This window comes from Capsicum annuum, chromosome 1 (assembly GCF_002878395.1).
Source record: "Capsicum annuum cultivar UCD-10X-F1 chromosome 1, UCD10Xv1.1, whole genome shotgun sequence".
NCBI classification, from domain to species: domain Eukaryota; kingdom Viridiplantae; phylum Streptophyta; class Magnoliopsida; order Solanales; family Solanaceae; genus Capsicum; species Capsicum annuum.
Window position 1 is genome coordinate 35,304,502 of NC_061111.1, and position 25,071 is coordinate 35,329,572.

Sequence of the window (25,071 nt, forward strand, 5' to 3'; positions counted from 1 at the left end):
TGAAAAGAAACAGAAACAGATTACTACAAATCTAACTAACTATCTATAAAACCTCTACTAATACTGACTATAGGTAGTCGGGACATAACCCCCAACTATACCTAATCAATACATACGAATGAGAAAATGTAATACTGAAACTACAACTGACTTGAGTCCTCAAAATAAGAGAACTCATCACCTATTGGCCGAATGCTGTGATCTGCCTGACTATGATCCTGAGAGTAAACACCTGAATCTACATCAGATGAAAAATGTAGGCAGAAGAGGTATGCAATCAATACTTTGGAATGTACTGAGTATGTGAGTTATGCACTAGTTATGAAAATAATTAAAACATTCTATAAAACTAAGGACATATATCATTTACTGAAATATTCATTTAAAACATGGTTGTATGTAAAAGTTGTGATAGTCTGAAAATTAATAGTTTAAAAGAAGGTAAAGCTAAGCTGAGAGTCATGTATGAATACGAGGTCTAAAACTGTGGAATATGAATTGATGCAATGATCAAGAAAATAACCTTGTAACTAATCAATACTGTACTGAATCAACTGATTACAAAGTCATGCATAATCCGAAACTGAAGCATAAACTGAGGACTGTGGGAGCTAACAATAACCGACATACCCCAATTTGAGCAAATCAAGGTCCAACCTGTAACCCTAGTTGGAAGGGTATCAGTACTTTGCTAAGGGCATGGCTGGTGTGGATCCAGTAAATGATGACCCGAAGGACTAGGGTGTCAGTCTTCTACTGGCAGGTGACCCCTCATAACCTAAGGTAACGTCGTGGTTCTGGAACTTAGGACCTTCTACTAAAGGTCTCAATCCTCACCTTAATCTCTGCGTTCACTCGGTGCTAAGTACCACTCCCAACTGAATGACACTGAAATATATATATATATATATATATATATATATATATATATATATATATATTAAAAGTCTTTAAAATAGCAAAATATGCATAATCTGAAGTACTCAAAACAAAATAATTAATACATGCATGAAATTCTAGGTATCGGGTGTTCTTAACTCACCAGCTCAATTCATGATAATATTAACTGACATTAAGAAAAAATTCACAATTTAAGCCCAAAAATCAACAACTTCTCATAATAAGGGAATTCGTGATTTTGAACATGGGAGGATGCTATTCTTATGAAAAAAATATGTATTCATGATTTAATTACAAAATAAATTGAACAACTTAGAAAAAAACTCATATTACACCTGAAACCCAAAACTTGAGGATTGAGAAGTTTTTAAAAAATGGATACATTATTCATCACTTGATCATATGCTTTAAATTGGAAGTAATATCATGTAAATCATGCATGGACATGAGAATAACATGAATGATAATATGGCCTAAGAAATCATGAAAAGTCACTAAAACATGTTTATGAGTGAAATTTTTATCAGGGAGGATTGAATTTAAGCTTAGAGTAACAATTCGGTAAAACCCAAGTATATGGAGATCATAAAACTCATGAATAAAATCATAATTTAGGCATGAGAATGAAAGATGATCCTCATGAATACCCACATACCTGATTATTTTTTATTTTTGAATTGATGTTTTGAGGATTTAAACTTAGAGATGAAGAACCCTAATTTCTTGCTTTGGAGGAATGAAAAATCGCATGTTTCTTGAGTAATTTGTGTGTTGTGTTGAGAATGAGGGATTTAGAATTTTTAAGCTTTATATTCATCCTTATAATAGCTTAAACGACGTAGTTTTTGGGATAAAAGAGTAGAAAAAGACCAAAAAGAAAACCTTAGAAACTATCTGAAAGTCTCCTGGAAGCAGTCCCGACTACTTAGGTCACGGCTTGTAGGGTTTGTCCATGAGTTGTGATTTGAGTCATGGTAAGAAGTCTGATTTCAGCCTCTACTTTTCAAAGTACAACTCCCTCTGACGACCCGTTATGTCTGATAATGAGTCGCTATCAGGATCGTTATCACTAGGCAACTTTGATAATGCATCAGTAATTTGGCCATAACTTTTCATCCCGTATCAGATTAAGGCAAAAATGGTATAGTTGGAAATATAATTGAATTATCTATGTGATGGTGGCTCTTGAGCTCAAAAATTCATAGTAATCCAAAAGTTATACTCGTTTGAATCTGACTATAGTGATATGCTTTACAAGAATTTAATCGCTAAGGGATGTTTTGACTTTTCTATAAGCTAGAGCTATTTGGGGCCTAATATATGTATAAATCACTTGTCAAACTACCAAACATGAGGTTTGATTTTGTATTAAATTGAAATATGATTCTAATTTGGATTGAATTTTTGGGGTGCAATAATATCTCTCCCTTAGGATCATTTGTCCTCGAAAAAAGGCTGACTTGGCTGAAAGAATAGGAAAAGAGTTGTAATCCCTGACGTAGAATTCTTAGAGATGAATATGAAATATGATGAATAAATTTTTAAATAAAACTTTGACTAGTTCTCCCTTGGGATCATTTGTCCTCGAATGAAGACTGACTTGGCTGAAAGAATAGGAAAAGAGTTGTAATATCTGACGTAGAATTCTAAGAGATAAATATGAAATATGATGAATGAATTTTTAAATTAAACTTTGACTAGTTTGAAAATTTAAAAACTCACTAATACTGCCTAGCTGAATTCTGTAGTTGGTTAACTAAAATGATATCAATTTCTAAATTTGAGAATCTGGTATGGTTGGGACTAATTTAAACTTGTAGCAAGGACTCAATTGAGTTTACACATAGAATGAATTAAAATAAAGAACCTCATGGAATAGTCATAGTCATGAAACTTCGGATAATAAGACTAGATGAAAAGATGAAAAACTATAGGAGTTTATCTGTCTGATTGCTAAACTGAATAGTTGGCTATACGGACTGATTCATACTAAAAGTTTATAATTCAACTGAAATAACCCTGGCACAAATGGATATTTAGAAGTGTAAAGTGATATTTAATGGCATCTGAGAGACACTGGTGAAAGGAATATTTGTTACCTTCAACACTCATTGTCCCGAATTCTAATAACATTAAGGTGCAAAGAATTTTGAGTATGATCTGAGTGAGCTATCTGAATAAGGAATCACAACATGGCTACAACTCTATAACATGGAATATAGGCATACATAAAATAAGTTAGAATAGAATTACTGTGCCTTAAAATATGCAATTGCTAACTTTCAAGCTTAGCCACACTTCTCAAATACTCCTCCAATCATACTATTCCCCGTAAATAATACACTTTATTTGACACCACTTATAATTTTCACATAGGTATTGATAACTCCTTCCACCAAAGTCTGAGTTGAACTAAATTCTCTCACTATGTTCAAGCCTAACTCAAAGTCACAAGGTGCTACACATAACACCATAATACTAGTCTAAACCATGGATTCAATATCCTATGTAGTTTCAGAACTCTCATCTCAAGAATAATACTCCTTACCACTTCAACAACAAACTTCAACCTCTTATTAGGAATTCACTAGCGTACAATGCATTTATCCACGTATATAACAACATGACATTCAAGCCTATTGTTATAACCACATATGAACTTTTAGGAAACCAACACACCTAAGAATTTTCCCATCTTCTCTAATACCTCTATCAATACCAACTTTCATGCACTATCCCCAATAAAACATACCTAAAATTCTCAACAAACTATGACATATATCAAAATCTTTGCGTCAATCTTCCTTCACACTTATATCCTTAGATAAAACAAGCGTACAACAATCTTTCCATAATAAGGAATATTTACTCTCTCCCATCTAAATCATTGTTCATTCATTTTCATCACCACTACTTTTAAATAAGGAGAGGTCACTGAAAGGTAAGAACATGAGGACCTGAAGCAAGAATGAATAATATACATAACTGTTACACTTAACTAAGGCCTGAGGAATAGAGTATCAAAGGCATGAATTCATTAAAAAGATCTAAACTGAGGACATACATGCCATAATGTGAACTCTCGCAAGTCATTAAGGGTGTACCATGAATTTTGGAAATTGAGCATCTTGTAAAACATGAGTAAATGAATCATGTGGTACATGACTTGAGTTTGGAGTTCATAAATTCATGGAATAGGAGTCGTACTTCTGAGTGAACTATCACTTCTTTGACACGATCCACCCTGGGGCCTTATCATAATGGGCGAGCTAAGTCTGACCGGGATCGGAGACCACTCCCGTAATCCAACCCAACCTTCATCAGTCTTCCCTGAGTTGGCTGAATTTTGAGCATGTAACAACGTAGTATAACTGCTCACATAAAGACTCTGGAAATAAATTAAAATCGTGACCGACCCAACCTAGTCCAACAATCCCATAACCATAATCCAATCATACCAAACCACTCCAAACAAGGTCATAAACCAGGCCATAACCAAAGACGTTCCAAAACATAATATAATTAATCCTAAAATGAAATAGGATGGAACAACCCACAATATCGGCCAATGATGTCAGTCTCCCAGCCTATTCCAATGTCGAGGCCGACACATATACTGATCCCGCTTATTACAACCTATAGAAGTACCATAAATCCTCTAACCAAAAGAGTAATGAAATTCGGTTAGGACATACCCCTAACCATAGCCAAAACTAATATAAAAAATAAACTGATGCCTTCCAAAAGGATAGAAGCTCACCACTTGAGTCCAAATCTTAGTCCCGACTCAATTACTATGTAGAAGGAGTAGAACGGTCGGTTTTTGCATAGCGTGGGTATACAGTTGTCAGTAGACGCGGTTAGCGAGTGACCGCTAGCATGATCTCAAAGTACGAATAAAATAATGTCATTTATAAAAACAAGTTAAACTATCCATATACATACAACCAAATATATTTATATATATAACCATGCCGGGAAAAAAGGATCGGGTTTAGTATGTCCTTAAAACCTTTACCAAGGTTGTGTAGCTTCGCCGTCCTAAACCACCCCCGGGCTGTGTGGGTTCAGCTCATCCTACTTAAAGGGCCCCAGTGCGTGTAGCCGCACGACCAAAGAAGTATCCCATGGGATAAATAGTACATCCGTAAAATAAAGTGTGACATCATGCACAGGATCACCAAGACCAACTTCATATCGACAAATAAGAGTTTCCAATTTTGCACCCCCCCCCTCCTGGACTCCACCTTCCATGACTTAGCTACACCTCCCACTATTATTGCCTAATTAAAACCAATTTCCAAATAACCAAACCATTATCCATTTATTAACCAAGGCCATTGATATTGGTATCATCATACCAACCCTTACTTGAAAGTATCATCCATAGCCAACCATTTATAGGTTTACAAGGACTTTCAAGTGCCCTTCTATTTACCATATTAAATCACTTGCGAGACTTCCATGTTCCCCACAAGCATAACAAATTAGCCTTTAGTCTTTCCAAAATATTTAAACCATGCATAATTCTTTTACCAAGTTTAAAACATGCAAGATTTCCATTAAAAAAAGTCAATGCAATTAACATATCTTTATAAGCATTTTGTCAAACATATTGGGGGCATAATATGACCAAAACCAATTCCAATTATTAATAAACCATTCCCATTTAATCCAATTATCCAAAACCACTATTAATGAATATAAAAGCATAATTAAAAAAAGGGAAACCATAACCAACCATTTGGCATCAAAACCCTCAAATCATATTTGAAAGCCAAAATCATGTAATAGTAAAACCATGAAAACATTCATATAAACCATGCCTTTAAGTAAAATTAATAATGATGGAAGAGAATATACCTTAAACCAAATGATGATTGAAAGAAATCACCAACACAAGCCCCAAAATGACCCCCTAGTTGAAACTCTAGCTCCCCTTGCCCAAAAGTTTTTAAGAGAATTATGGAGTGTTTAGGAAGAGTTTCTAAGTGTTAATGAATAGAATTATAGGGTAAATAACCTTCTAAGTAGGTTAGAATTCATGGGGACCCTATTAGGATAAGTGGAGAAATGTACAGAAACTCCTACTTAAGTTGCACCAAAAGCTCGTCATAGGGATGCGACTGACCTATTGGGTCATACCCTATGAAAAGATCGGTATCTACCACTCGTAAACTGAACCTCCATCCTTGGACCAAACACTATCCAGTATACGACTTATCCAACCAAGTCGTAACCATAGTATACGATCTGTATCCATGACCCATATTCCTAGCAAAATAAAATACCAGAAGGATTGGACACTACCTACCACATGAGTCCCTGGTACATTCGTACCCTCGCTTACAAATTATGGTGATTCACTCGTACTCAGATCCAACCGAAGTAACCAAGTCTAAGATTAAGTTAAGGAACCAATCAATCTGTAACCACCAATACGACTCATACCCTTAAGTCGTATCCATTCCAGTAACCAAAATCCATTTCACTAACCAACACTGGTCAGTACACGACCGAAATATACCATCTATACCCCAACATATGGCTCGTACCCATGAGTCATATTGGGTCTAGAGATCAGAATTCCAGGAAATTATCTAAGGTCCAGAAACTAGGGTGTTTCATCCTTATACTAGGAACTAGGAGCGTACATGATTCTATATAAAGTACATGAATATAAGGTATGATCATAGAGCTGACTTGTAAGGCATGAATAGACATCATAATAATTGAAGTACAAAATTTATTCTGAGATAACAATGGATCAGGTATAGTCCTCCCATACTATTGTTCTAAAACTCACTATATCACTACTAAAATTTGAAAATCTGACTTGGTTCCTTGTTCGATTATCTCCCCCTTAGATTAAATCCATCATTCTAAGATTGTGGACTTTTGCAATAAACTCTAAACTGAACTGCAATCACTTTACTCTAGAGTCTGAGATATAAAATATATATAAATAATAAACTCCTCTTGAAAGACTATATTTTAAAGTGTAAAACCCGCTACTAGTACTTCTTTTTGAGATAGAACTCTTAACTTTCTATAGCCCCAATAGTCATCATATAATAACTTAAACACTTATTAACTTAGTCTTATGAAGTATCACAATATCAAAGTTCAACCTTTTTCCTTCTAGAATTTCAAACTCATATTTCTATTAGCTTAATCATCCATAAATCAAACTTAGATTCTAACACTTACCACGGATAATCCCAAACTTTTAATGAACTATACTAAGTTACTACTACTGGATAAAATAATGATGCATAGTAAGAATCATGAAACACTAACCCACTCAAAATTTTATGAACATACTCAACCTTAACAAGCTTCTCTATCATTGTGGTCACTGCCTAATCTCTATCTTGACAAAATCATTAATATACTCTAAGTCCCCCTAATTTGTAAATCTCTCTCAAAGTGCTATTAAACAATCTACGTAATATCTTTCTGGCTCCATAGATACATAATCTACTCAACTTAGATAAAAATTATCCCTACTTTACTGCTGCTAAACTTCTAGGTTCATGGTCCTAACTCTAGTTCATGCGATCATAGGATTCTAAGAAGGGATCTGAGGGCACATCTGACTTTGTCTAAGCCCACGATTTTCATAAATAAGAATGAACTCTTTCTAACTTTTAAACTTAAAGGCACTGGTGGGATCCTTTTAAGCCCCTGTACAATCTCATAACTATCTTTGGAAATCATCTAAGAAAACTTTATCAGAAGGAATTTAAGTTTGATTGTTTCTATTACCTCAAAATAAGATAGAGTTGGCATGAATGGAGCAATGTAAGAATCTGTATAAGTTTATTAGAGAATATCTCTACTGTATAATCTGAGATATGAAAGAAAGAAAATATTTCTTAAATGTCATGTGACCTCTCAATAAAAAGCACAGACGTCTCTGTACCATTTCACAAGACTTTAATAGACACGGCTTTATAGACACCCTAGGAAACTTGAATTTTGTTCTGTAATACCAAGTTTGTCACTATCTGAGATTACTCCCTAGTCATAACATGATACTTAGAACCACAAGTGATCCCAAGCTAACCTATGGTATTGGCATGATGCTTGAGCACCTGATTAAACACATATATAAAAGCTAAATTGATTGAGCAGAAGCATAATTATGGAATAAACTGATTTGATACATTTACTAGTAGGAAGTTTAGTTACAACATATGTATTCTAAAAAGAAAGAGAAACTAATTACTATAAATCTAACTGACTATCTAGGAAGCCTCTACTAACACTGACTATAGGTAGTTGGTACATGATTCTCAACTATCCCTAATCAATACATACGAATACAAAAATGTAATACTACTAGAACTACAACTGACTTAAGTCCTCAAAATAAGAGAACTCATCACTTGCTAGCTGAATGTTGTGATCTCCCTGACTATGATCCTGAGAGTAAGCACCTGATACTACATCACATGAAAAATATAGGTAGAAGAGGTATGTGATCAGATCTTTAAAATATACTGAGTATGTGAGATATGCACTATACTTAAAATATGCTTTGAAACTGAGGACATAAACCATTTTCTGAAATATGCATTTAAAACATGGTTGTACGTAAAAGTTGTGATAGTTTTAAAATTAAGGGTGTCAAATAGGTGGGGTGGATTGAGATTGAAAATATTAAATGGGTTGAATTAGATATCGGGTTGGGTCATGACCCACACAAATTCACTTAATGTTGAAATAGGTTAGATTGAAATGGATAAAAATCGGGTTAGGTCTTGACCTGCTCAATTTGATCCGCTTAGTCTAAAAAATATTAACATATTAATATTTATCCTTTGTAAACACAACTTAAGAAAAAAAATTGAATGGGGTTGGAAAGTTGGGTGGATCGATAGAGAGTGTGGATTGGGGAGAGGATGAGAGGGGGATGGGGTATTGTCGTATAAGGGGGGTGCAGGGGGTAATGGGAGATGGGGGTTGAGATTTATTTTTAAAAAATGAAATTACTTATTTACTTTTAAAAATTATTTTTAAAAAAAATATTTTTTGGTGGAGGGGTAGGAGGTACGAGGAAGGAGGGAGGGTAGGGTTTTGATTGTGAGATAAGAAAAGTTTTTTATTTTTTATATTTTAAAAAAGTTTTTTAAGGCAGGGGTGGGGATGGAGGTTCGGCGTAGGGAGGGGGGAGGGATGAGGTGGAGTGGGGGCAAGAAGAAAATTTATAAAAAGCTTTTTAATAAATAAATTTAATTTATTTAAAGGAGGCGGGGTGGGGATGGGGACGGGGTAAGTTGGTTTGTGGTGGGGTTGGAGTAAGATGGGGGTGAGGTGAGGTGGGTAATTTGAGAGTGGAAGGGCACATTATCACTTTTTTTTCTATTTTCATTAAGAAAATAAATTTTTAATTAAACGGGCAATTTGAAAATGAATTGGGACTTAATGGGTTGAGATTTATCCAATAACAAGTTATCTTGAATCTAATTAATTAAATTTTGGATGGGTTGGGCAGTTCAACTCAATTTGGGTTCATTTTGACACCCCTACTTAAACTTAATAGTATAAGAGAAGGTAAATCTAAACTGAGGGTCATGTATGAATATGAGGTATGAAACAGTGGAATATAAGCTGATGCAATGACCAAGTAAATAAACTTGTAATTAATGAATACTATACTGAATAAATTGATTACAAGGTCATGAATAATTTGAAATTGAAGCATAAATTGAGGACTGTGGGAGCTAACAATAATCGACATACCCCAATTTAAGCAAATCAGGGTCTAATCTGTAACCTCAGTTGGAAGGATGTTAGTATCTTGCAAAGGGTACCAAAATTGGCAAGTGTAGATCCACTAAATTGATGTCCCGAAGGACTAGGGTGTCATTCCTCTACTGGTGGATGACCCCCCATAACCTACGGTAGCATCGTAATTCTAAAACTTAGGGACTTCTACTAAAGGTCTCATTCCTCAACTGATGGGTGAGCCTTTATCCTTGCGTTCACTCGGTGTCAAGTGCCACTCACACTTGAACGATAATATTATATATATATATATATATATATATATGTATGTATGTATGTATGTATGTATGTATGTATGTATGTATGTATATATTAAAAGTCTTAAAAATAGCAATATATGCATAATCTAAAGTACTCAAAACATTACAGTTGATACATGCATGAATTCCTAGGTATCGAGTGTCCACAACCCACCAGCTTTATTCATGATAATATTAACTGACATTAAGAGAAAATTCACAATTTAAGCCCAAAACTTAACAATTTGTCATAATAAGGGAATTCATGATTTTGAACAGAGGAGGATGTTATTCTTATGGGAAAATATATTCATGATTTAATTACAAAATAAACTGAAGAAATTAGGAAAAACTCATATTTGACTTGAAATTCAAAACTTGAGGATTGAGAAGTCTTAAAAAATAGGTACATCATTCCTAGCTTGATCATATGCTTTATATTTGGAGTAATATCATGTAAATCATGCATGGACATGAGACTAGCATGAATGATATAATATGGGCCTAAGAAATCATGAATAATCAGTAAAACATGTTTATGAGTGAAAATTATATCATGGGGGATTGAATTTAACCTTAGAGTAACAATTGGATAAAATCCTAGTTTATGAAGATCATAAAATTCATAAACAAAATCATAATTTAAGTATGAGGATGAAAGGAGATCCTCATTGAATACTCACATACCTGATTACTTTTGATTCTTGAATTGAAGTTTTGAGGATTTGAACTTGGAGATAAAGAATCCTAATTTCTTGCTTTGGATGAGTGAAAAATCGCATGTTTCTTGAGTAATTCATGTGTTGTGTTGAGAATGAAGGATTTGAATTTGTTTAGGCTTTATATACATTCTTAGAGTAGCTTAAACGACGTAGTTTTGGAGATAAAAGAGTGAGAAAAGACAAAAAAAATCCTTATAAACCATCTAAAAAATCCTGAAAGCAGTCCCGATGACTCTGGTAATGACTCGTTATGTTAGGCCTCGAGTTGTTACTTGAGTCGTGGTCAGGAACCCAAATTTCAGCCCATACTGCCATGATAACGACTCCTTCTGACGACTGTTATGTCTGAAACGAGTCATTATCACTGGGCAGCTTTGACAATGCTTCAGTAATTTGTCCATAACTTTTCACCACGATATCTGATTAAGGAGAAATTGGTATCGTTGAAAAACTAATTTAATTATCTATTTGATGGTGGGTCTTGAGCTCAAAAATTCTTAGTACTCCAAAAGTTATATTGTTTGAAGCTGACTATAGTTATATTCTTAACAAGAATTTAATCGCTAAGAGATGTTTTGACTTCTCTATAAGTTAGGAGCTATTTGGGGCCTTAATATATGTCTAATCACTTATCAAACTAAGGGTGGCAACGAACCAAAATCGGTACCGCCGAATCGATTTAATCGAAATCAAAATCGATACCGTCACAGCCTTATCAGTGTTTTATGTCGGAACCAAAATACTAAAATTTTTGGTTGGTCCACACTGATCCGTTGGTTACCGATGTGAAATCGAATCGGACTGGCATCGGACCTATACCGAAAAGACTATCCGTGTTCACTGTTCACATTTTTTTGCTTAATTTAAATTATATATATTAACTTATATAATATTTGAACCAAGTATGACAAATAAGGACTCTATACTTCTGTCACGTTTTTTCCTTTTTAATTTAAATTATATATATATATATATATATATATATATATATATATATATTAACTTATATAATTTATATAACTTATATTTTATAGTTTGTATAACTTATATTTTATTAATATAACATGCTGCCAAATGTGAATAACTCAAAAAGAAAAAATTACAACGGTCAAAAATTATCCGGTCGTCGCCGTACCGGAACTGATCAATCGGAATTGGAATATTGAAATTTTTGGTTAGTCCGGTACGGTATACCGATTGCAACTGGTACCGTTGTATTACTGGTGCCAGAACGCTACCGGAACCGGATTAATCGGATCGAAATGGAATTTTTCGGTTTCGTTGTCACCCTTATATCAAACTATCAAAACATGAGGTTTGATTTTATACTAACTTGAACATGATTCTAATATTAGCTTGGATTTTTGGAGTGTTACATTATCTGATATATTTTTTAAAGTATTAAATTTATTATATTCAAAAAGTAATGTGATAAATTATCACTATTATTTACTACTTTTTAATCTTTCTGTGAATAAAAAAATAAACAAGTAAAAATGAACTAAAAGAGTATAAGAAAAATTTGGTGAAAAATATTTTAACAATTTGGCTCCAATCCAAATTTTCATTCTTCACTGCAGTTAAAAGTTTTTACTTGTGAGAAATACGAACTGAAATTGATGGGAGTAGTGGACTGATCATATTCTAATACTCTTGCTTTATTTTAAAATGTTAAGACATTATACTAATCATAAGTTTTTGGTACTGTCGAGATTTTGAGTTGATCAGCTATGTAGATTACTCATATTCTAAATAGAGTTGTAAATCGTCGAATTGAATGTGGTTTTTAAAAAATAAAAATTATCTTTTTAATAAATGTCACATTTAAGTCTCTCTTTATTTTAAATATAATCATTATTAATTTGAAAAGAGATGTTCTTTCTCATTTATATTTTGTGAGTTATTTTTTAGTGTTCATAATGACCTAATTATTCAATTTTTAAGAGTATTGTTCAAAATTCTTTCATTTTTGCCTTATTTATATTTTTAACTGATGAGTTTTAAGAAATTTAATTGCTCATATTTATAATTTTAATTTAATTTTTAAAAAATAAAAATGAAAAGTTATGTTCATGTACTAATTTTATTTTCTTAATAGGTTAAGAGTATTTTTTGTTCTCTTTCCAGCAACAAAATATGAGACATAAATAAATGACACAGTAACATTCAAGATTGACACAACTTGCTGTCAAGCAGTTGGCACTTGCTAGTTCAAAAAGCACAATCTTTTTTCCAGTTCCCAATTTTGGCTTTAGGTTCTCCATTCCTGCTCTCTCCATTTAGACTCTTAGTTGACACATTTTCCAGTTGATCCAATTCAAGTTTGATTGATATCTGGTCTGGGTCTCCATCAAGGTTGCCTTTTTAACCCCTTATTTAGCCCTGCCGACAATTGGTCGGTGAGTTCTTGGAAACCATTTACATCTTTTTCTTGTTTGATTGACTTTTGCTTTTCTTGATTTTATAACAAGATTTGTGTGATTTCTGTTGGGTTGTCTTCTGTTTTGTTGAAAGTTTGCTGGAGCAAACAATGGAAGTTCACTTCTACAAGAATCCAGATTGATTTTTGTTCTTTGAGTTTCTTTTGTATACATTGGATATATATGGTTTCTTGATTTTTGTTCTTTGAGTAGTGGGGTTTATGTTGGAGTATTAGTTTTCAATTGGTTTTTGCAGTTCTTGATTCATTTCATGATGACTATGATGGAAAAAGGTGTTGAAAACTTGATATCTGCTAGGAAATCTTTGAGGGTTAATTTGGAGAAATCTAAAGCCTTAGGTGTATCTTTAGATAAAGCTGGACCTAGATTAGTTGAGATTAGCCAGAGATTGCCTTCTTTGGAGGCAGCAATTAGGCCAATTAGGGCTCAAAGAGAGGATCTTGGGGCTGTTGTTGGACATATTAATCGTGCCGTGGTGCCTGCTACTGCTGTTCTTAAGGTTTTTGATGCCATTCATGGACTTGAGAAATCGTTGTCTGATCCTGAATCTGACCTCCCTGGGTACCTAGGTGTGCTCAAGAGGCTTAAAGAGGCGTTTAGATTTTTGGGTGAGAATTGTGATATGGCAATTCAGTGGTTGGCGGATATTGTGGAGTACCTAAAGGACCATAGTGTTGCTGATGGCAAATTTCTTAGTAGTTTGAAGGAGGCGTTGACTTCTCTAAGGGAATTGCATAGTGAGGAGGATGGGGGTCGTCTCGACGGAGGACTTCTTGAGGTTGCATTGGGTAGATTGGAAAATGAATATAGACGGTTACTGACTGAAAATAGTGTTCCATTGCCAATGTCTAGTTTGGATTTACCAGGTGATCAACCCTCCATAGCTCCATCCCCTCTGCCTGTATCTGTTATAAAGAAGCTACAGACTGTACTTACCAGATTGGTTGCCAATAAAAGGCTTGAAAAGTGTGTGTCAATCTATGTCGAGGTACGGAGTTCTAATGTCAGGGAAAGTTTGCAGGCACTTAATTTGGATTACCTCGAGATTTCGGTTTCCGAGTTCAATGACGTGCAGAGCATAGAGGGACACATTGCTAATTGGGGTAAGCATCTAGAGTTTGCTGTGAAACATCTTTTAGAGGCCGAGTATAAACTCTGTAATGATGTCTTCGAAAGATTAGGATTAGATGTGTGGATGGGCTGTTTCGCTAAAATAGCTGCCCAGGCGGGTATTCTTGCATTCCTTCAGTTTGGAAAAACTGTAACAGAGAGTAAGAAGGATCCAATTAAGATGTTAAAACTGTTGGATATCTTTGCATCTTTAAACAAGCTGCGGTTGGATTTCAATCGGCTCTTTGGTGGAGCTGCATGTGCTGAAATCCAAAAGTTGACAAGGGATCTCATCAAGAGGGTGATTGATGGGGCTAGTGAACTCTTTTGGGAACTTCAAGTTCAAGTAGAATTGCAGAGGCAAGTGCCACCTCCTCCAGATGGTAGTGTCCCGAAACTTATCTTCTTTATCACCGACTACTGCAATAAGCTGCTTGGAGATGATTATAAATCAATTCTCACCCAAGTTTTGGTAATTGAAAGAAGTTGGAAGCATGAAATATTTCAAGAACGACAACTCTTTGATGAGCTTCTGAATATTATGAGAGCTGTTCAGCAAAATTTAGAGACATGGTCCAAGGGATACAAAGATAATACCTTGTCATACGTGTTCTTGATGAACAATCATTGGCATCTTTACAAGCATCTGAAAGGCACGAAGCTTGGTTTTCTTTTGGGAGATTCTTGGTTGAGAGAACATGAACAGTACAAGGATTACTATTCTGCCGTCTTCTTGAGAGAGAGCTGGGCTAAGCTTCCTGCTCTATTAAGCCGGGAAGGTCTTATTCTCTTCTCTGGTGGGCGTGCCACTGCTCGTGATCTTGTTAAGAAAAGATTAAAAGCTTTTAATGAAGCTTTTGATGACATGTATAAGAAGCAGTCTAATTGGGTCATACTTGACAAAGAACTAAGAGAAAAAACATGCCAGCTCATCATTCAGGCGATTGTACCTGTTTATCGGAGTTATATGCAGAACTATGGGCCACTGGTTGAACAAGAAGGAAGTTCCAAATATGCAAAGTACACTGTTCAGTCTTTGGAGAAAAAGCTGAATTCTCTTTTTGTTCCAAAGCCCGCCAGACATGGTAGTTTTAAAGTGCGAGTGCCTAGTGGAAAGTTCAACAATAGTGTTGCAGATCAGAATCAGACTGCTACTGTCAAGTAACTGTGGATTCTTAATCCTCAGGGTAAAGGACTTGTGAATTAGACATTCGTTTTGCCTATGTATTTACTCATTCATTTATTCACAAACTAAGCATTAGTACCATACCCTGAATTGTTGTAGACTAGTGGCTGTCTTGTATAAATGGAGAAGTACAAAATTCAGAAATTTAGCAGCTGTATAATGTTTCCTTTATAATCTCGCATGTATATTTGCAAAAGAGAAACAATGACTGAACCTCACAGAACAATATGTTGATTTTGCTGTTGCATGGAAATTTTACTTTGTCTTGAACCTTTGAGCATTACAGGAACTATGACTTTAGTAAGAAAAATGGGTATTATAGTAGGGCATGACCATTTTATTATGCAATATCTATTGATAGTCTCCTATTTGATTATCGATTGGAGCACTTATTGATTTTCTATTTGGACTTGAGCTGACTGGCTGAGCCAATGAACTATCATGTTGTTGTGAGATAATTTTATCAATTTTGTTAGGCCAATAGCAAAATAGAATTGAGGCTTGTTCAAGTGGTTGATCAGCACCTCCACCATTGATAAGTTGAGGGTTTGAGTCGTGCTGAAGGTAAATGGGAGTACTATTGATCCTCTTGGGAGTGTGATCAGCACCTCCGCCATTGATAAGTTGAGGGTTTGAGTCGTGCTGAAGGTAAATGGGAGTACTATTGATCCTCTTGGGAGTGTGGTAGGGTGAAAAAGACAATATCGACTCGTTTACTTGTGTGGTCATCTCAGGTCCTCCTAATTTTTGGGCTTTCCATCCATACAGTTGAAGTTGTTAATTACACTGTTTGATATCCTTTGACCGTTGATCGAGGATATGTAGTAACTTGATGGTTGACTTGGACAAAGTACTTGTGTTTCACTCGTATAGAAGTACCTTTTGTCATAATGTGGGAAATTATGCTTAATCAACCCAAATATTAACATTTTACTTTTATGAAATATAAAGAAAGAAGAAGTACAAGAATAAAGAGAGAAGAGATTAATTCTTATTGGTACTTAAAGATTGAGAATAAATGAACAAAACCCCTCTATTTATAGGAGAAAATATTCCTAGTTTCTGACTAAAAAGACAGATACTTTAAATCCTGGTAGATATCAACTAGATCTTGATAGATCTTATCTATATTCTTGATAGACATTCACTATAATGTAAATACATTTATAACACTCTCCCTTGAATGTCTAGATAGATAAGATGTCCCGTTCAAATCTTACTAGAAAAAATCTAGTGGGCAAAAAAATTTATTGAAGGAAAAAGAGTACACATTCTAACAATACGCATATAGGCTGCCTCATTAAAAATCTTACAAGGAAATCCCAGTGGGACAAAACCTCGTAAGAAAAAAAGAGTACAACACGTATTAACTCCCCCTAATGAGAACATCCTTGAACCTTTGCATCCTGATCTTGTGCACTATCTTTTTGAAAGTTGCAATTGAAGGAGACTTGGTGAATACATCAGTCACACTGTCACTTGAACGAATCTGTTGCACGTTAATATCACCATTATTTTATAGCTCATATATGTAGAAAAGCTTTGATGAAGTGTGCTTCGTTCTATCTCCTTTTATGAATACTCCATTAAGATATGTTATGCATGTTGTATTATCTCTGTATAAAATTGTGGGTACATTGTCACATTTTTCTCAAATAAGATATATCATGGACCTCAACCATACACATTCTCGGTTTGCTTCATGAATAGCTATTATCTCAGCATAATTCGATGAAGTGACTATGATAGACTGCTTTGTATATCTCCAAGATATGCAGTATCCTACATAAAAACACATAGCTTGTTTGAGATCGAGATTTATGCGGATTAATTAAATACCCAACATTAGCATATCAATAAGATCAAGACTACAATCTTTAGAATAAAACAAGCTCATGTGTTTTATCTCATTCTGATGTCTCCTAGTAGGAGCAGAATTATACCTTGCTAACAAATTGATTGAAAAGGCTATATCAGGCCTTATAGTATTTGCAAGATACATGAGTGCATCAATTGCACTAAGATATGATACTTCACAATCAATCTAATTCGGTATATTTCTCATTTCAGCAGATAATCTATTACTTTTGAAAACTCTCCAAGAGTTTCAACAATATTCATACCATCAATTTATTCCTTATAAGGATAATAAACAAGTTTCCTAGAACTTTATATGCTTCAGGCATTTTGAATCCTTTAGTGATTTTCATATGGATTTTTGTCAAGCGACAATATCAATATGTGTGACATCTTCAAGTGCCTGGACTGTAAATCAAATAAATGTTATGCTTACCAAGATGCATCCTTTCATGTCACTTGATAAATGTTTCTACTTCAGCATGCTTAAATTAACGTAGAATTCAGATCATCATAATCTCTCATAATATTACGCCAATATTGTATCAAAAATATCATCGACAATTTCTCATTTTGTATCGGTTCGCAATATGACATAATATTTTGAGATCTCATCACTTCATTATTTTCAGGTACTTAAACCTATCATAAGGTTTCATGAAGTGTTATATCGTAGGCTCTTTAAGAACACATTGCCTTCTTATTATGATTATTTGCTCTTTGTTCTTTTCAAGGATTATTTCATTTGGAACCGATTAGTCTACCACACTTCATGCATGCGTAGATTTTGTCCTTTAAGAATGCAAAATAGGAGCACTTTAAATATGATACTAAATTTAAGTCAACAAATGCTTCTGGCATTTGACTTGAATTATCTTTTGAATGGAGATTTGATGATAATTCCTAACATATTTCATAGCCACTTATAATCTCCCCCTTATGTTAGGAAAACTAACATATATCCTTCATCTTCTTTGAGGAATACATCTTTGTGCATCATGGTATATTCATTAATCGTATACCGCACATCAACTATTAGATGGAATAGTTGATTCATGATCTTGAACCAATTGAGAGGAAAGAAATAATCATAATTTATTGGTCTAATGCATACAAATGCTACTGTATGCAACATATCATATTTCAGACCAACAAATGAAGTTTTGTTCTCATTAATAATGGTTTAGATTTTATCGAAGGCATTCAATGTCAAACCATCATCATCAAGATTGTCTTGATTACACAATCTAAAAGTTATGCTCTTAACTCAATTTTATTGAACAAGCAACTTTATGAATGTCAAACTGCAGGTTGACAATGAACGTACATGTGATCATCTTATTAATGCATCTTTTCAAGATATTATATGAATGGTGAACGGACCCATATTCACCTTTTATATTTCTCATATTTTAAGGGATCCAATCCCAATAGTAGTTGTTCCAACCAACGTATCATGAAACAAGCAAAATTAAAGTTCATGAAGAATTTTCAAATTCTTCAATATATGTTGATACTCAGTATGCACATCTTTGGGATGTCATAATCGTTCATGTCAACTTATTTGTACTAGTAAACTCCAAGTTTACCATGACATGTGTCTTTTACTTTAGTAAACTTCTTGTTTGCTGTGACATGAATTTTGTATCAATAAACAATAAATTCTTAGTTTATTATGGCATGTGATTTCATCATACTTGGGTAACTTTTCACATTCATGTTTCTTACCATAGTAACTTGAAGATATTCAATCTTCCAATTATTCTACCTCTTTTAGAAGTGAATTGTGATATCTTCACAACAAAGAATATGTTCAAGTGTATATACAGTCACATTCATCCTAGGGTATAGATCTGTATTTATAATAATCGAAATTTTCATTCCCAAGAATGAAATATAATCATGCCTTAAGCGTATCAAATTATGATAGCTACTACAAAAGTAAATTGAGGCATACATATGATTTATTGCTACCACATTCAATTCAAGGAATGGAGCATATTTAATGGGACACATTTCACCAAATACCCATTATTTTGCCTTAGCCATCATAATATCATCAATATGGTGCATTGAGATTCAAACTCAACGTGTTATCCATATAAAAGCGTCTTCGGCATAAATCAATATTGGGACTTGAACCCAATATTTATATCTTACTTTTTTGGTGCGACGAGATTTGAATCCACCGTCTTATTCTTGAGAGGTTGAAGCTGCTAGGACATGTAAATTGTTACCGAAACCAGATGCCTACATCAAAGAGCTATGTAATGTATTAGCAAGCCCAGGCAAAAAAAGAAGTGCAAGATATAATACACGGGTAATAATAACAAGTTTATATAACAAATTTGCTTAATAAGTTTATATGATAAACTTTGGATCTTCTCCACCAAACATCAACTTCCGTGTTCTATTTATAAAAAAAATGTAGGCAAACAGAATGAATTTTTTTATTTCATACAGTACGGGATACTCGACAACCTTAAATTCTAATAGTGATTCAATGTGTAAATTCAATTTTAATGTACAAGAATAGAGAGAGGAGAGAGTAATTCTTATTGATACTTAAGGATTGAGAATACAATGAACAAAATCCCTCTATTTATAGGAAAAAATATTCCTAGTTTCTGACTAAAAGATAGATACTTCAAATCCTGATAGATATCAACTAAATCTTGATAGATCTTAATGTAAATACATTTATAACAGATATCAAATTTTTATGTTGATAAACGCTTCAAATAAAATCTTGTTCAAGTTTCAGATGGTCTAAGCCTTGTAAATTCGTTTTAAAAGTGAAAAATGCATCATTTCCACCTTAAACTATACTCGAAAAGTCGAAGACACACCTAAACTATTGGAGTGACCTAATACAAACCTAAACTATAAAAACGTGGAACGATTTACCCCTCCAAACTGATCTGGTAAAGAATGTGATATCACATTCCTACAGGCGCGTGAAAAGCAGAAAAGAAAATTAAACTCTTATTAAAACGTACATATGTCATTATTCAATTGCATTTTATCAATCAATTATATTTAATTAGTGTTTGATTTATATTTATATAATTTTTATTTTCTTTCTTTGCCTTTTAATTTATTTTTCCTTTTTCTTTTTTACTCTTCATCTCTGTCTTCTTTCTTTCTTGTTTTCTCATTTCTTCCTTAACACCATTTCTTATTCGTTACCTCCTCTCAACCTCCGTCAATTCATGAATGAATTCACAAATTCACTTACCCTTTTATTTTTTTCCTTTATTATTACAAATAGGAATAAATTTGTTATTATTGTTATGTCCTTTTGGTTTTGTTGGAAAAAATTGTACGAATAAAATTGAAATTGATGTGTTCTGCCCAATTTATAATTGTTATTTCTCTATGAATCTGGGTATTATTTAGACAAAATTTACTCAATTTTAATTTAAATCAGATTGTGGGTTTTTCGAATTTTACAAAATTGGATTATGGGTATCTGGAATTTCACAAGTTGGATAGTGGGTTGTTCGAATTTTACAAAATTGAAAGGATAAATTACACAAATCCCATACTTAAGAGACTATATTACCTAATATCCCTTACTTTTTAAAAATTTACATAAAATCCCATTTTTCAACTTTACTCTTGATACATATTAAGAAAACCCCACATCCTAGTTTTACTCTACCATTAACTCATTTAAGATTTTCTTCCCTAAAATATCTCCCTAATTATCAATAATTAAATCATCTTCCTTCCTGATTTTTTCTCTACCAGTAATGCTTAAATCATCTTTCTTCCTGATTTTTTCTCCTCCATTAATGCATGCAACTTTTTTTTTCCTCTCCTAAAATCTCTCCCATTTAAAAAAAAAAAAAACTATTGATACATACATAAATTTATTTAGTTACTCATACATGTTTATTCTTTTAATGCTGATTCATAAATATGACATTATTCTATGGGTATTATGGTGATTCATATGATAGATACATTTTGTATGATTTTAACGGGTGATACATATGAAATTAATGTGTGATACATATTGTATTATGGTGATTCATATGGTAGATACAATTATTTATTTTAATTATTGGGTGATTCATATGATATTAATGAGTGATATATATGGTATTATGGTGATTCATATGGTAGATACAATTATTTATTTCAATTATTGGATGATTCATATATATGGTATTATGATGATTCATATGGCAGATACAATTATTTATTTCAGTTATTGGGTGATTCATATGATATTAATGGGTGATATATATGGTATTATGGTGATTCATATGGTAGATACAATTATTATTTCAATTATTAGGTGATTCATATGTTATTAATGAAAGAAAATTGTGTAGTCAGTGTAAGAAACAAAAGTAATAATATTTTAAAAAAAGACTAAAAGCAGAATTGAAACATAATTAAAATTAAATCTAAAAAAAAAGCAAACTAAAATTAAAGACGAAGAAAGACCAAAAAAATATGTCTTTCATAATTAAAGAAGAAAAAAGAGAAAATAATTAAAACACCTAAATTAAATCTAAAAAAAAAGGAGAAAAATTAGATATCCTTCCTTAAATAAAAGAATACAATAAATAAAAGAGAATCTATTATTTCCTTAAATAAATATCTTGTTAGTTTCAAATATATCACTTTTTATATGTATCACCATATAACATATTTATCACCATTTCAAAAAATCGGGATAAAATGTAATTAACAAAATAGTTGAAATTTTATGTAATATCACTTAAAGATTCAGGGATTTATGTAAGTTGTGGGTATCTTGAATTTCACGAGTTGGATTCTGTGTTTCTTGCATTTTACTGAATTGTGTTGTGGATTTCTCGATTTTTGCAAATTGAATTCTAAATTTATGGAATTTTATGAAGTAGAGTGATGGGTTTCTTGCATTTACGAATTGAATTGTAAATTAGTTGAATTTTATTGAATTGAGTTGTGGGTTTCTTGAATTTTCAAGAATTGAGTTCTGTATTTGCATTTTACGGTCTGGGTTATGATTTGCTTGAATTTTATCTAATTGGGTTGTGCGTTTCTAGAATTTCACAAAAAATGGTGAAGATTGTGAAACAGTGAAAAGATTGAAGTGATTTTGTTTGTCGGATTCGGATTGCTTTGATCTGATCGAATTCGTTTGTTTATCAATAAATGGGCTTTGCTAGATTTTAACTAAAAGAAGAAGGATTGAAGGAGATGATATTTTAGATAGATAGATAGATAGATAGAGGTGGTGGAGATGGAAAGGGGTATGTGTGTGTGCTGGTGATTAATTTAGGAAAAAAGAAAAAAAAGTGAAAAAATGTGTGGTTGACACGTGTCAGTGCATGTATACACATTCAAGATAAAATCTGGTTATGACATTTCAAGGGATAAATAGTTCCACTTTTTTTATAGTTTAGGTGTGTATTAGGTCACTCTAATAGTTTATGTATGTATACGACTTTTCGAATATAATTTAAGATGGAAATGATATCGTTTTCCTTTTCAAAAGGAAATCTTGATATTCTGCCCGTTGCCAGTCAGTGGTGTATGCAAAATTTGCGATGTAGATATTTAATGAAGTGAATAAATAGTTAAATAATGGATAGTATCATAATGATAAAAAAAAAAAAACTATTAAAGTACAGTAGTATATCGTCTTTAATGACATTCGGAAAGAAAAGGAAAGCAAAACAATTCTTAGTACGACAAGTAAGGTTTGTGTTTGCCTAGTAATTTAGTACTCACTTTGATGACCGTTTTTGTTTTTCTACTATAATTCTTCTTAATTACCAAATAAGCCACGCAAATTAATTAAGGATGAAAAGAAAGTTTCGAAATTAAAAAAGGGTGATACAGGTCTTAAATATTGAATAGAGATGACAATTTTAAGATTAGAATTAATGACACTAATTTTAAAACCATCAAGTTTATTATTTACACAAAGATTTCTATATCATATTTACACAAAGATCTCTACACCACCATCATTCCTCCTCAACACCCGTCAATGCCGCCACCTCCTCTTCCTCCACTATCACTATCACTATTATTGTCACCCCTTCTAAATTCACCATTATTTCCTCACTCTACATAACTATCGCCTATTTTTCTTCTTTCTCCTCCACCACCGTCGCTATCAAGACCGCAACAAATGTCATCTTCTCATTCGGCGTCACAACCGACACTACCACCTCCCTTTTTATCATAAATACCATTTTTTCGTGGGCTTCTCCTCCAACCACATCTTTTTTCTGAAATTAAGTAAGTATTGAAGTTGTTGTATCAACAGAGCAACTATGGTAGTTGTTGAAGCAATTCTCGTAATTGCTGAATTTGTTGAATTATTTCTTTATTCATTTTAAAAAGAAATCAAAAAATTTCTTTTCAAACTTCTCAATTTTTTTTTTTAAAAATAGTCCGTAAAGATTAAAAAAGAAAGAAGAACGAAATGAAAAGAGAAAGAAAAAGAAGAAGAGAAGATGGAAGAAGAGGAAAATCTAGAGAGAGAAAAAAATAAGAAGAAGAAGATGGGAAGAAAGAAATTTGGAGAGAGAAAGAAAGATTGAAAGATAAGAAAAGGAGAGAAATTCAAAATTTTGAAATTTGGAATTTTGGACTTTTGAAAAGTTTAAAGAGTTTAAAAATTTATATTTTACACCCCAATTTACTTTACTCACTAATAAAAACAAATTTAGCTTGAGTTGGTCAAAATTATCACCAATTTTAATTTTAAAACTTATTTGTCACCCCACACTTAATTTTCTCAAATAAGCCTTGAAATATTATTTTTAAACTGCTAAAAGAACCTTGAAATGATGTCATTTTAAAACTCAATTGTTAAACAAAGACAAGAAAATGAGGAAATGAGACCTAACATGTTAAGGTAACATTGTTACCTTTTAAAATAGCATTTGAAAGGCATTCTAATATGCTACACCCTTGAACTTTAATGCACTTTTTTAATCTTTTGAAAATGTTTTGAAAACTAAGATTCACCTTCGGGTATTATCAAAAAGAAAATTCTTGTAATTAGCCCATGAAATCTCCTCCTTAAGGGACATGGAATTGCAATGTAGCTATACTAAAGAAGGATTTAATGTCGATTTGACCAAACCTCCAAATTTGGCCAATATTAAAAAGTATTTTCTTTGAGTTTTGAATAATTAAAAAGTCACACTGTTAACTAATTAATATAGCCTGACCAATAAATAGTTGCTCATCAAAGCAATGTGACTATATTTTAGTACGTTGATGTAGTACACATATTTTATACTTAATATATATTTTTATTATTTAATCAACCGAACAATCAAATATGCTAAAAGCCTTGGAAAATTCTAATGACATTACGTAAAAATATACATCTATTTATTAATTTGATTTGCAAACTTAACGCACCCCTGGGTGATAGTAAAAATACAAATGCATATGTTATTAGAGCTGTGCAGATTTCGGTTCAAATCGTTTACCCGAACCGATAATTTTCTTATTAGGTTAATGAATCGGTTTTTTAATTATCAGGTCGGGTTTATTATTTTTGTTACTAGGTTTTCGGTTCTGGCTACGGTTTAATTAATTTTTTTATCGAGCCACCCCATAACCTAATAAAATTGGAATATACTGAGCTGCTAGTGGCCTGTTAAATTTTAGACACCAATTATCCGCCTATCCCATACCCACTGGCCCAAGTCCACCCAAGTTTAGACACCAATTATTCACAGTAGGGTATTTAGACTATTACGGTTTATTCACTATTTCGCTTCACGTCTTGCCGTCTTTGCCTGTAACACCCTGCACTTTTGGGCTAAAGTTTGAACCGTCTTTTCTACGTGTAT

At 33.0% G+C, this 25,071-nt stretch overlaps 1 protein-coding gene across 1 annotated transcript; it reads left to right on the forward strand.

The window, feature by feature from the left end:
• The first annotated feature begins 12,787 nt into the window (after nt 1–12,787).
• Nucleotides 12,788–15,661, forward strand: LOC107854278 (exocyst complex component EXO70A1). Its single transcript, XM_016699289.2, has one exon. It carries the CDS (start codon nt 13,346–13,348, stop codon nt 15,368–15,370), a length of 2,025 nt encoding a protein of 674 aa, XP_016554775.1. The 5' UTR covers nt 12,788–13,345; the 3' UTR covers nt 15,371–15,661.
• Nucleotides 15,662–25,071: the final 9,410 nt, after the last annotated feature.